Source organism: Lissotriton vulgaris, chromosome 12, assembly GCF_964263255.1.
Source record: "Lissotriton vulgaris chromosome 12, aLisVul1.2, whole genome shotgun sequence".
In the NCBI taxonomy this organism is placed as follows: Eukaryota; Metazoa; Chordata; class Amphibia; order Caudata; family Salamandridae; genus Lissotriton; species Lissotriton vulgaris.
Window position 1 is genome coordinate 411,238,587 of NC_141700.1, and position 13,939 is coordinate 411,252,525.

A 13,939-nucleotide genomic window follows, 5' to 3' on the forward strand; every position below is an offset into this window, starting at 1 on the left:
AGCAAAATTACTAGAAAATGGGTCAATGGATTGTCATAAGCAAATATGCAAATCCACACAACAAATTAATTTTCTCGTCTGTACCAGTAAGAATCAAACGTGTAAAACACAATGTGTTAATCTCGAAGGATTGGGCGTACTTGGAGTTTGGGCAGAATAGCTAAGCGCCTTAAGCCCTTATTCCTAAAATTGAAGACAAAAAACACTTCAGAGATAAATTGACGTCGGCTATCGACTACAGGCGCTCAGGAGAACACTGTCCATCTTCTCGGCAAAAGACTATAAAATGTACTGATTATATGTCTAGATTTTCCTCTCTCATTTGTCTTGGGTAAGGCGATGTGTTTTAAATTGTACTTAAAATAGTACATGCCCCTTCTTATTCCTCCTCCCCATTCTTCCTTTGGATGCTCTAAGCCTAGCAACTGTTTGGTATGTTGATTTGAAGTGAATTTAGATTATTGGTGTGAGGTTTCTTGAAGAAGGCAGGCAAACATGTACTGAGCAGAGTATGGAGGCTTTTTACTTCTACAAATAAACTTACCGTTAACCTACCTGTGTCCATGCGAATTACTACAGATATTTTATAATGTTGCTTATTATCTTTGCAGCCAGCATAGATACCAGTCCAGTCATGAGATCCAGCAGTACCCTGCCCGTTCCGCAGCCCAATAGTGCACCTCCAACTCCAACCCATATTAACAGCTCCAACAATGACGTAGAAGAAGAAGAAGAAAGGGGCGACCTTATTCAGTTTTACAACAAAATCTACACTGAAGGCATTCGTGCATTTGCATCACGATACTCACAGACGAACACAGTAAGCTTGCAATATCTTCGTTTTTGTACATAAATTGTAGAAGCATGTAAACGGAATCTTTCTATTTGCAGTTTTCTAAGGCGGCGAACTGGAAAATTTGCCTTTTACAAAAGATTGTAGCCATTGATGCATTCATAATTAACATGTTTACCTAATGCAAATGAGTTCCATCCTTTCATCCAAAACAATTCATCCCAAATTTTAAAAAAAGTGCCATGTTCAATGGTTTAAATGAGTTTGAAATTAATTGAAAAAAGTTAGCTGCCTATTGTGCTGAGCACTTTTTGAACCTACTTTCTGACTTCAAGAACCTTGAAAATTAATGCATGCCATTTCCTGTAACAAAGTGAACTCCTCACTAGTCTACTTTGAATATTTGATCACCAATTTGACAAGCAGGCTGAGTTTTGATTTATTTAAGCCAATGATGTTCAGAGGTTTTTTTGAGTTTACAAGATACCAAAGTAGTAAGTGGAGTATACCCTTGCATGTACTTGTAATGAAAACTAATTACAATTTGTCCACCAGGGTTCCATGCAAGATAGTTTATTATGCAAGGTGAATAGCACCAATGATCTTTGGTGAGGCTATAATATCTTAGGCTTACACACGGGTAAATCACTGCTAGTGCAGACCCTACTTGTGCCACTAAACAACCCGCAATTCAGACATATAAGTTTACCTTTTTTCACTTACTTTTTTATATCTTTTTCTACTGAGAAGTTGAGGCATTAGAATTTGTAGTCACTGTTTGCCTTTGGGTACCCTTTTTCCACACAACACTTTACAAATGTTGCAAGTTGACTAATTTCAGTTTTTCCAAGACTCCTCACTTTTGCATTGTCGTACAAGTTGTTTCCCCAAATTAATTTACAACATCCTCTTGGTGGTGTAATTCTTATTTCCATGCTCGCCCTTTGTGTGTCATCTCCTCTTTTGCCTGTAATTCACATTTGCAGCAGTGCCTTCTGTACACGGTATTTACATATTCATCTCATTAGCAAATTTGGCTGTAATATGTGTTTGAAACTTCAGCATCTCAGGCATTTTCAGATTGTGGAAATTTAAGATCAGGTTTGCCAATATTCACTGGCTTCTATGCGATGGGTTATTTCCTCATTGAAGAAATGCATGTGTACCTTTCATACGTGCAGATCCTGAGTCACAAGGGGGACCTATGTAAAAGGAGGGGTTTGTCTTTGTTCATCATGACACCACTGCACTCTCATCCACGTAGCTCAGAGTGTGCATTTGCTTTGAATATCCTTAAATATTCATCCAGGTAAATGTCATCTGTTCCATTTGCTCTGCTAATTTTGGCTAGTAATATGATGTGCACCAGTGCCTGTGTGTAGGAAGCTGCCTTTTTATGTAGTGACCCAACAATTAGGTTCACTGTGTAGAGAATCCAGACGACCCTTATTGATTTACAGGGCTTAAATAAATAATCCCATATGCTCTCTTTTGTGGTACTGCAGGTGAGCAGTTTAGGCTTGTTAGAGGGTATTGTTAAGCATTTGTTGTACACATAGTCAATAAGTGAGGCACACACTCAAGTGGAAACTCTAGACCAATTGAGAAAATAGCATGTATTTTTATAGATTTTTAACACCTAGATGTTAGCAATCGGGTAAGTACTTTTCGAGTTATCAATTTTTACAGTTACCAAAAGTGTCACACAAATGCTTCTTTACACGATAGTGCTTTCCTAGGGAGAAATAAACTTTTATTGTATACAAGTAGTTGTAATCATCGTTTTTCGGGAGTCCCCTTTAAGACTTAACGTGCTGGGGGGGTAAAGGTCAGAAGATCCACCAGCAGTTCGGGTTTCCCTGCCCTGGAGTGTCTGGGTGCAAAGGTGCTGGATGGATTGATAGCCTTGCTCGCTACAACGTTGGCAGAGGTGTTTGGGGGAGGGTGTTGGCACCTAGAAACAGGCTGCAGACTGGGGCCTGGGGAGTGGGTGTAGGAAGCAGGCTCTGTATATACTATACCAAAGTAAGGTATAGCGTGCACAGAGTCCCAGGAGTCCTCAGAGGTATAGCAGAGGCTAAATTAGACAAGTACTAACAGCTCTCTTTGTGGTTGTGTGGGTGAACAGTTAAGCTTACCAGGAGGTTGTTTATCCTTTATTGCATTCACTCAATCAAGGCTGAAGGCACACACTCCGAGACTGAATCCAGACTAATTAGGTAAGTATAAAAAAAAGGTATCCGTATGTTTTATTTCAAGAACCAAGCAGGACTTGGTCCAGGTAAGTGAAATATACTTCCAAATGAAAACTTTACAAGGAAATGCTGGTATGATTGAAATTGCAATTATCACAGGTTTGTATTTGCTTTTAAAACAATTTAAAATAAATAGAGATTACTTTGGAATACTTTTAGATTACTTTTGGATTACATCGACTACTCTGCATGATATGCCTGGATATCACACTGTGGATCCTACAATACGAAGCTAATTAGACACCTTCTGGTTTAAAGCACAGTTACTTTTGATCCGTACAAAAACACAGTTCTACAACATTTTTGGAACAAAAACTTGTAACATTGGTTCCTATGGGAAAAAGAGCATCAACGGTTTACAGGTCAGTAAATGACCTACAAGTATGGCTTTTAAAATTTAGGTCAAAGGTTCCCTAAGGTCCCCTTAGGCACTCAAATCGTATCAATAGCGGCACAAGGCCGGCTGGGTGCAAATGCCCAATGTTAGTCAATGGGGCTAATGGGCACATTGGCTGAGGGCTGCTCATGGGCAGGCCACCCGGTCTTGGGAGCCAAGCTTCTAGGGTTTAGGTCAGGGCAAAGGGGTTCCCAGGTTGGCACCAAGTCCACACCACCAGCGGCACAAGGGCGGTCGGGTGCAGGGTGCTTAGGAAGGGTCGGGAGACTAATGCAATCCTGTGGAGGTTGCCAGTTTGGGATTTTGTCTGCAGGCATGGTCCAGGAAGTCTTCCAGAAGGGACCAACAGCTGGGCAGGCAAGTTGGAGGCCTCAGAGATGTAGGTGCACCTCAAGCAGAGGTGTCGTTTCAGGTCGGACTTCACCTTACAGGGCCACTGTTGGTTGGGGGGATCTCCTTGCGGAGGCTGCAGGTGATGTTGGGGAGTCCTGAAGGGGTCAACCCACAGTGGACTATGACTGGAGTTCTGGGGGACCTTGCTGAGACCAGTGGGCCACTTGGACTCAGGCCGTAGACGACGGGTGCAGTGGTGGTTTCAGGCATCGTGTTTCTTTTTTGCTCAGCAGGCTCAGTCTGTCTTTGGAGTTTCTTTTGAAAAGAGCTGCTGTTCGCAGGATATCCTGTCTCTGTTGAAGGCCGTCAGTCCTCCCAGGGGTTCTGGAGGTCGCTGGCTGCAGGACAAATTGGCTTTTGGCGCAGGATCTCTAGAAACTCCAGACGGGGCGGTAGGGCTGGGGCCAAGTCAGTTCTTCTCTACAGTCTCCTATGCTGTGCGACTTCTTTCGTCCTTCGTAGGTTACAGGAATCTCGGGAGGCAAGGTGCAGGATCCCCCCAAATACTAAATTTAGGGGTGTTTCAGGGGTGTGCAGGTCAGGACCAATAAGTTCCTTCCTTGGGGTGAGTACACCCCCTATTATGCCAACCTCCAGTGGGAGGGGGGCATGAGCCTCTCTCTAATTGGCTGGGTACCCTCATCTTCAAGATGGAGGGGACGGAGATGTTTGCGTCACCCCGCTTCCCTCACCTGAGGTGTGGGGTTGGCAAAGGTGAGCACACTTCTGATCCTGACTTGGTTTTTCCAGACAATTCTCCCACCCAAAGTGGGGGTCGGAACCGGTTGGAGCCAGTTTCTGGGGGCAGCAAACGTCAGGGGCAACTTACAAAGGCGGCAGGCCTTTGAAGCTTTCCCTTTGTGGACCCAGCCCATACTTGGTAAAGAGGCATGACACCTCTGCCCAGAATGCTCTTTGTTTCTGGAGAGTGGAGACCAGGGGTCCAGAAACCTGTCTGGTGGTGGTAAATGGCAGGCAGGCAGCCATTCAGGAACCACAGTAGGGCTGGTCGTTTTTCAGGAGACATCTCTAAGATCCCCTCTGAGTGCTTTTTTACATTAAATCCCACACTGACTTCAGTATGGGTTTATTATGCTGACAAGTTTCATCCCAAGCTTCCCAGAATTCAGTAAATCCATTATGGTGCTGTGTAGTTCCTAATGACCAACTCCCAGACCATTTTTGGCTTTACTGCACTTACAGTGTCTAAGAATGGACTTAGACACTGTAGGGGTACATGCATCAAAATACAGAAGGAGCGTGATGATATTTAAAATAACTTATTATTACTACAATCTCAGATTACAATGTATACATTCAGTCCCAAAGAAAATCTTCCAGTCGAATGATGTGTGATCGTTTTCTTTATTCAGAACCTTTTATCAATATCAGCCAGCTTCCCAAAAGATTTTTTAACACAATTAACAGCCGACGCGTTTCGTCCCTATCCGGGACATCATCAGAGCTGTAGAGCAGAAAAGAAAAGAACATACAATCACAATTCAGTTGTCCATTACTGTACATTATTATCTATTGAAATAGAATGATGGTACTTTGAGACAAACTCTTAATGACACTATTTGACCAAAATTAGAACAGTTGTTCCTCTGCCTATTTAACAATCTAAAAGCATATTCTTACAAAAACCTACATAATTCAGCACATTTTATTGGCTTATTTTTACATCCCAACCTGGAGAAACTGAACATACTTCAGTAGGGGTACAGTGCTCATGCAACTGTATCCTCACCTGGATGCCAGTGCACCCTACTAGACGAGTGAAGTACCAAGGCCCCAGGAAGTGGGTTGCAGGCATGGCACACAGGGATGTGTGCATATTGATTTTTCACTTTTCTTGGCATCAAAATATGCAGCCTGCAATTGCATTGTGTAGGTGTGAAGATCCAAGGCCTCTATGGGTGGCACAGTAGGTGCTGCAGCACTTAGAGGGCTCCCTTGGTCACAGTGCCCTTGGTACCCATAGTTCCTTTTACAAGGAGCTATGTGGCCAGAGATGTGCCAGTTGTGGGTACAAAGGTACAGGTTTGGGAAAGAGCACAGGCCCTGGGAACCTGATGGGCAGGGACCAAGGGCACGTCATGCCAAATTGCATCACGGGTGGGGCAAAAAGTGTGTGTGTGTGTGTGTGTAGGGTAACTGCAAAATAAACCCACTTTCCAACACTGGGGGCAAGTCTGGGAGCTCCCAACGGAATTTCAGTTCATGACTGTCCTGGGAGCAGGGGGACACAGTCATTGTTCGTGGACCCGAGCCGTGGAGCTTTAGTGAGGATGGTTTTGGTAGGCTGTACCTTTGCGTCAGAGGTGCTCATGGTTCTCAGTCAGTCCTGCAGAGGGGCGCAAAACAGGACAGCTGGGCCACTCTTGGTGATACTGACGTCCCTTGTCAGCTGGACAGTTTTGTATTCCAGATTGGACTACAAACAAGCCTTTGCTGTTGCAAGGGGCCTGGTACCCTGAGTATTGGTGCGGGGCAGCTCCTGGGGCTGCTAGCGTCTCCAAACATAGGGGGGAGGTGGCTCTGACCCTCTGAAGCACAGTGACCTCCTCCTGGGTGGCTATTGCGTCAGTGGACCCTGTGTTCAGCAGAACGGGACTTTGCAGTCGGTTACGTTATGTTAAAATTAGTTTTATATAGCGCTCAGCTACTCAGAAGAGTGTCCCGGCGCTGAAAACCCAAAGAGGTGCGGAGCAGGAGAGGATGGCAGACTTAATGAACAAAAAGCCACAACTTGGGGTCCTTCCTGAAGGCCAGGAGATTGGCATTCTTCCTCAAGGACAAAGGCAAGGCATTCCACAGTTGTGGCGCCAAGCGTTTGAAGGAGCGACCTCCAATACGAGCTCTTCTGATTGCCGGGACAGAAGCCAAGGCCAAAGAAGACGACCTGAGTGACCGTGAAGGTAGATAAAAGTCCAATCTTTTCCTATTATATTTGGCACATATGCCATAGAGTGCCTTAAAGGCCAGAGTAAGAGTTTTGAAAATAATAAGTTTCCTAACTGGAAGCCAATGAAGAGATTTTAAAAGGTCTCTCGCACTAGATCTATGATGAAGACCAAAGATGGCTTGCGCCGCAGAGTTTTGCACCATTTGCAAACGCGATAAAAGGAATTCAAGGTGGCCAAGGTATAACAGGTTGGCATAATCCAGGCGGGATCCTATCTGTGCTTGAACAGTGGTTCTTCTGTGGGCGAGAGATAGTATTGGCAGAAACTTCCTTAGCATTTTTAGGTGACCAAAACACTTTCCCACAAGGCCAAGGATCTGTAGCTTCAAGGTAAGACCACTGTCAACCTTTACTCCAAGATTCTTGGCCGCAGAGGTAGCGGCAGAAGGTGGAAATATAGCCGCTGGCCACCAGGACTTCCAGCCCGCATCGGGAGGGCAGCCGGAGAAAAGCACCTCAGATTTATCCGAGTTGCACTTGAGGCTATTAAGTTGAAACCAGTCGAAGACGGCCTCAAGACAACTCCTGATGCTCTCTCCATTAAAATCTGAGTTCTTACCACAGGAAAAGAGAAGCTGGGTGTCATTCGCGTACGAAACGATCTGGGCACCGTGGGACTCAGCCAGCGCCGCCAGAGGGGCCATATAGATGTTGAAAAGAGTAGGGCTCAAAATTGAGCCCTGAGGAACTCCTACCTCCAGTGGAGGTTCTAAAGCTGAGTACGGAGGGGCCCAGACCGTTTGTTGGTGGTCAGCTAAAAAGGACTCAAACCAGCTGTACACCGTCCCCCTCAGACCTATCTCCTGGAGTCTTAAAATGAGGCGGCCGTGAGGGATGGTGTCAAAGGCCGCCGAGAGATCCAACATTACCAGCATGGCCTTTTCCCCGGCGTCCAAAACCTCCTTGATTGCCTTCGTCACTTCCAGCAATGCTGTTTCCGTGCTTAAATTTGCACGAAAACCAGACTGGGTGTGATGCAAGATGTCATTAGACTCCAAAAAATTAGAGAGAGAGGAATGGACATGCTTCTCTACGACCTTAGCAAAGGCAGGCAGAAGAGAGATAGGTCTGTAGTTGGCATGAACCATGGGGTCAAGGTTAGGTTTTTTCAAAAGCGGGAGAATAAGGGCCTGCTCCCAGGCCTGGGGGACCACTCCCGTGCTGAGGGATAAATTAAGCACTGGATTGATTAGGGAGTTAGTCACTTGCGCTGTTTTTGCTAGAAATTTGGCCGGGCAGGGATCTAAAGGGTACCCTGACTTTAGTTTAGTGAGAAGGTCCAAAGAAGCCCAGAGGAAAAGGAAAGGGAAACTCGAAAGAGTTGGGCCTTCGGCAACCGAGGGGGATGAGAGAAGCGTAGCACAAGACGCTGCCATGGCACCAGAAGGCAAGAAAGATGCCTGAATATTTTTAATTTTGCTGGCAAAGAAGTCAGCTAATTGAGTAACCCATAATTCAGAGTGGGCGCATTTTGGTGTACTCGAAGAGGGAGAAGTAAATTCTTTAACTATTGAGAACATTTCTTTGCTGGTGTTAGTGGCTGCCTCAATTCTTCTAGCAAAATAAGATTTTTTTTCCAGGGTGATGTCTCTGTGATACGTCTTAATAGATTCCCTATAGGCCTCTTTGGATAATAGATCGTAATGCTGGCGCCACAGTCTTTCAGCTTTCTTACATTGCCGTCGCCTCTCGGACAGTGCTGATGTAAACCATGGAGCTGATGGCCGAGAAGAATTTTTACGGGCGGCCATGGGGGGAGCTAATTCGTCCAAACGCCGGACAAACCATGTTTGCAAGAGGTCCAAATCGACCTCTAAAATGCCTGACAGCTGGCAGGGATAAGATAGCAAGGCGGATACGCAATAGAAGGCTCGTGTAGTCGGAGATTGACGTCATAGGCACTCGAAGATGTTCTGCCCAGGTGAGCGATCTGAAAGTTCACCAAAAAGTGATCCGACCACAGGACTGGTACTGGAGTAGTTGTATCAATAGGAATAGTAGAGAAGACTTGATCTAATATATGGCCTTTATTGTGAGTTGGTTGAGAGAGATAAGGAAAAAGTCCCAGGGGAGTGGTGGTATCGATAATCTTAATCGTGTCTATCGCATCCGCCACATCCATGTGTATATTGAAGTCGCCCAGAAGCAAACAGTGCTTTGATCTCAGGCACAAGGATGAAACAACAGAGTAGAGTTCCTCTTGAAAAGAGCCCGTGGGGCCGGGAGGCCTACAGATCAATAGCCCAGTACAGTATTGATGCGGTGACGATGACAAAGAAAAACCCAGAACCTCGGCCCCCAGGATGTCGTCTGTGGGGATGATGGAACAGGCAAAACGTTTGTCCACCACCATCGCGACACCTCCACCCCTGCCCTTGACCCTATCCTTCCTATAGATAACGTAATTGGGAGGGAGCGCTGTGGCGATATCAGGTCCCGAGCAGTCGCCCAACCACGTCTCAGTTAAAAAGAGACAGATGGGTTTGATCTCAGATAATAGATTAAATATATCTAGCGCATGCTTGCTTAAGGACCTGGTGTTAAGAAGTAAACAAGTACTCTTGTTTGGCATGTTCTTAGGGATAGCAATAGAACCATTACCTGGTAGCCAGCCACAACTAGAGCAGCGCCTATTGCCTTTGGATCTACTGGGAAAAACGGTACAACAGTTGTCGCCCTTTCTCCTAAGTGACATAAGCTCAGCCGAAGTGTACTTGAACATCTTGCCTGCTGGATAGTTGGCTAAGGACCAGTCCAGTCCGCACCCGTCCGCTTCCGGGGCGCAGATGGGCGCAGACTGGCTTTCCTTAGGCGCTCCTTCGGCACGTAGGAGGCGCGTCCGCTGCTCGCATCCGCTGCGCGGAGCTGAGGGCATCCAAATATATAGCGTCGTCGGTGCCTGCAGGTTGCAGGGAAGTGGCTTCTCCAATTCAAGGGAGATGCTTGCTGGCTGGCAAAGTGCTGGCAGCCCTCTGAGGCCTTTGGAGGATGCACAGCAGCAGGACGAGTCGGGTTGTTGCGATTATCAGAAGAGGAGCAGGTAGAGTTTGTCACCAAAAGTCCACAGCTGGTCCACAGTTCTCACGTCTTCAGCTCTTCTGTGTCCTCCTTCTTCTTTAGTCAGGTGAATCTGACTTCCTGGTGTCAGGGGGCCACCTAAATGCTGAATTTAGGGACGTTATGGGAAGTGAAGGGAAGTAGCTAATGGGCTCCTTACCCGTGGGTTCACTACACCCCCTATCTGACTACTTCCTGTGGGGTGTGTGCATAATCCTGTCCCTTTGTTCCTAATTCCACCACAACCAAGATGGTGGAATCCTTTCTTCGTGGAGCACATCAGCCAGCCCTCCTTAGGGATGTGGCTTGTCGGGCCCTTATTCATCTGTTGATGATTTTCTCCACATTGAATTCCAATGTGCATGGAACTGTGTCCCCACTGAAGACCACCGGGTTCAAACCATGCTCTGACTATCAAAAACAGATGTCTGTATGGACCGGTACAAACTGTGTCTTTGGTGTTTGACCCAGGCCACAACTCAGAGTTGTGAAAAAAATGTGCTCTTTTCCGATCTAAGGCAATCCAAGGTGGTGAAGCGACCACTGAAATAAATCACAGACTTCTTGTAAGTCCCACTCAAAGTTGAGGACACAGTCCTGGTTTTGCTCTCAAGGCCACTCCCAGGAAAGATCTTCTTTGTGGTCGAAGTTGTCCAGTCAATGGAAGTCCAAGTCCAAAAAGAATTTTAAACAGTTGAAGTGGGTCTCTACCCAATCTTGTCACTCTGTGTCCAAAAAGAAGTCTCATGGAAGCCAAAGTGGCAATTGTTCTTGCTCTCAATCCCCGATTAAGGAGCTGATTCTGATACTCGCCCCAATGCGCCCCAAATTCTTTAGGCCATTCACAATACTTAGTAGGTAGAGGCCATAAAGGAGACAATGGTGCTTATTTTTGACACTCTTCAGGCGCCCTATGGCTTCCAGTTGGGTTACCACAAGGGGACCTGTCCTCTGTGCCATCTGTTCTCCTGTAACGGACCTCAGGTTCCACACCAACTCTGGTGCTAACTTCCACTCAGGCTACAAGACCTGCACCCATCCACCTTTTGTTAATGCCAGAACCAGCTTAGATGGCTCCAGAGGGGTGATCTTGTGCTGACTGTGACATCTAACTCCAAGCCAAATCTGTCTCAACCCCAACCAATGTCCTGCTCTGACTCCACTCCAGCACACCCAGTTCCCGTACAGTCTGGCCTAGATAATACACTACTACAGTGCCGTCCTCTGATGCACTATCATGTTTTACAGTTCTGATTCTGACCAGAGTTTGCCACCAACAGGACATGGATATGGGGTGATTTACCCTCACATAATGATGGTAACAGTTTCTATATGGACTTACAGAAGGCCAGTGGACTTGATTCATCAGCTGATACAGGGTTGATTTCGCCCTTTAGACCCTCAATGGAAGAGAGTGCTTACTCTGCAGTTGTTATTAGAAGAACATCTGAGGTCTTGAACCTACAGCTGCTTTCTGTGGAACTCAAGACACATGTCCTTAATGAGGTTTTGCACCCTGGGCCAGCCTCGTCTGAGCCCCTACTTTCATTCACTGAAGCCCTAACTGACATCCTTATGGGCACTTGGACTAAGCCTTGCTCTGGACTGGTGAACCGGCAGCCCCAGACCGGGGCCCGACAACCCAGATTTTATTACACAGTTCCCTACTACTGAAAAGTTTGATGGTCTAGGCTTTCCACCAGATAAGTGAATTCTCATCCATTCCCCACGACCCTACCAGATACGGAGTCAAAAAGATTTGAAGCATTCAGGAATTATCATTGATTAATCATTGAGGTCTACCTATTAGGCTGTTAAACGCAAGTCCTCTGTCCAGCGAGGTCTTGCTAGCAGACCCAGAGGAGTTTAGGACCTCCCTGGCAAAAAACATTCAAGATGGCCAGTATGTAGCCAAATATGTCATTTGGGCTGATCTGGCTACTACTGGTTGCTTGGGGTACGTGGGTGGCACTAGTGGGGAGCTCTGTCGTCCTGCTTGGATGAGATCCACAGGGTATTCTAGAGTTGTCCAGGCATCCTTTATGGACATGCCTTTCCATGGATGCCACCTTTTTGGCAAAAAGACTGAATCAGTCCACAAATGCTTTAAAAGTAGAGCAATGAGCTGTTCTTTGTACCTTTTCACCTTTCCAGGTGGTTTCCTCATCCGTTCGGAGCCTTCCAGGACTACTCCAGAGGGGTGAAAAATAGATAACATTAGTCTTGTCCGGGGGGCGCTAGAGGGCGCCGAGCAAGATGGCCGCACGTATGTGAGGCTCTGCCGGGACCGTTCATAATTTGCAATAAAATCCTGCACATCCTGCTGCTTTTACCCCCCGACTTGATGGCGAAACTCATCTGAAGTGCCTGGGATTCGAGTGTGGTGCTCTCCCATCGTTGAGGGGGTCGTTTGACCAGTGTTGCCGGTGGTACCGTGCTTTGCCTGCGTAGCGGCCGGAGGCGCGCAGACCAGCAGCGTGCGCCGCCCAACGGATCGGAGCTCGGAGGCTGCTCTCCCTGACTGGTGCTCGGCCTGGAGACCTGAAAGCCGTGTTGCGGGCGGCGGCGGAGCCTTGTGGACGCCGAGAGAGTGCCCAGAGCTCGCGCGGACTGGAATCCGGCCCCGCTGGTGGTGGTGAGCGGGGCGAGGGCGTACGCGAGGCCAGGGCTGCGAAGGCGGCGCTGGGCCGCGCCGCGCGAGCTGCAGCTGGCTTGGGTGCGGGACGAAGTTGTGGCGCAGCGGAGGGGTGCTGGGGGAGAGCTGCCGCCCCACGTGCGTGGAGAGACCTTTGCTGCTGCAGGACCACGTGGGGGGACCAGGTGGCTGTTTGGTCCGGTGCCCTTGGCCTACCGCCCTGGGCGCGCTGTTGCTCCCTGCGCTGTGGCTGCTGGGGCGAGGGACGGCCGAGTGTGTTGAGTTGTAGCGCTCGCCCCCTGCATCGACTTGGGGTTCGCCTTGGCCAGAACTGCGGGGATCACTAAACAGCCCCACGGACTGATATCACTGGGCCAAGTCACATATCGAGAGGGCGCCATGGGCAGGCCGGAGCGCAATCAGCCCAAAATCAACTTTGAGGCAAAAAAGACTGCGCTGTCCTCCTCACAGCCGCCGCCGGACGCTGAGACTGCAGGAGCGGTTGGTGGTGCTCCGAGCCTAGAGACCACGTTGGTGGCGATGCAGAAAACGCTGCAGTCCATTGAATGCACCATGGAGGCGGTCAATCACAGGCTCGACCATATGGCGACGCAGTTCGACCGGCAGAATGAAAGAATGGGCGAGGTGGAACAGAGGGTATCTGCTACGGAGGATGGGCTGGCCACGGTGACCACTAAGGTATTCAATATGGAGAGGGTGCTAGCGATGATTCAGGCGAAGAACGAGGAGTTGGAGGGAAGGTCCAGGCGCAATAACATTCGCGTCACGGGCCTGCCGGAATCCACGAATGTGGGTCGGATGGAAGACTTCATGGAACGCATGCTGGTGGACATTTTTGGTTCGGATCAGCTGTCACGGATCTTCATCGTGGAACGGGCACACCGTACTCTGGCGAAGAGGCCGGTGCCTGGGGCTCAACCACGTCCTATCATCGCTCGCATACTTAATTACAATGACCCGGATGTTATACTTCGGCTCGCCAGGGAGAAGGGCACCATCGAATACCAAGGGAGTAAACTTGAGTTCTACCCAGACTTCACTGTGGCAGTACAGACAGCGCGCAAGGAGTTTGCCCCGGTGAAACAACTGCTTCGAGACGAGAACATTCCATACGCCATGTTGGATCCGGCGCGTCTACGGATAGGGCCCCGTCTGACAACAAAATCTTTGCTACCCCTAAGGCTGCTATGGACTATGCGAAAAAACAGAAGAAACGCAAAAGAGACTCAAATGTGCAGCAGGAAGGGGAAGGGGATCTACTGGACGATGTGGCTTAAGCGTCTGTCTCCTTGCTGGTTGATTATTGTTAGAGTGTTGACCCTGTGAGAAGCGTTGCCGCTTGGCACTGCGTGGCTCTGTACCCTGCTAACTTGTATTACCCTTATTTTGCGGGACGCTGGTTCAGACTTCTTTGTGGTCA

The 13,939-nt window shown here is 48.0% G+C and overlaps 1 protein-coding gene across 1 annotated transcript in view; it reads left to right on the forward strand.

The window, feature by feature from the left end:
* The window catches only part of RBL2 (RB transcriptional corepressor like 2), a 1,013,578-nt gene that overhangs the window by 903,699 nt on the left and 95,940 nt on the right, over positions 1–13,939 (forward strand). Inside the window, exon 20 of the mRNA XM_086945179.1 lies at positions 612–820. Within this exon, the coding sequence (XP_086801305.1) occupies positions 612–820 (209 nt within the window). The remainder of the gene's footprint in view (positions 1–611; positions 821–13,939) is intronic.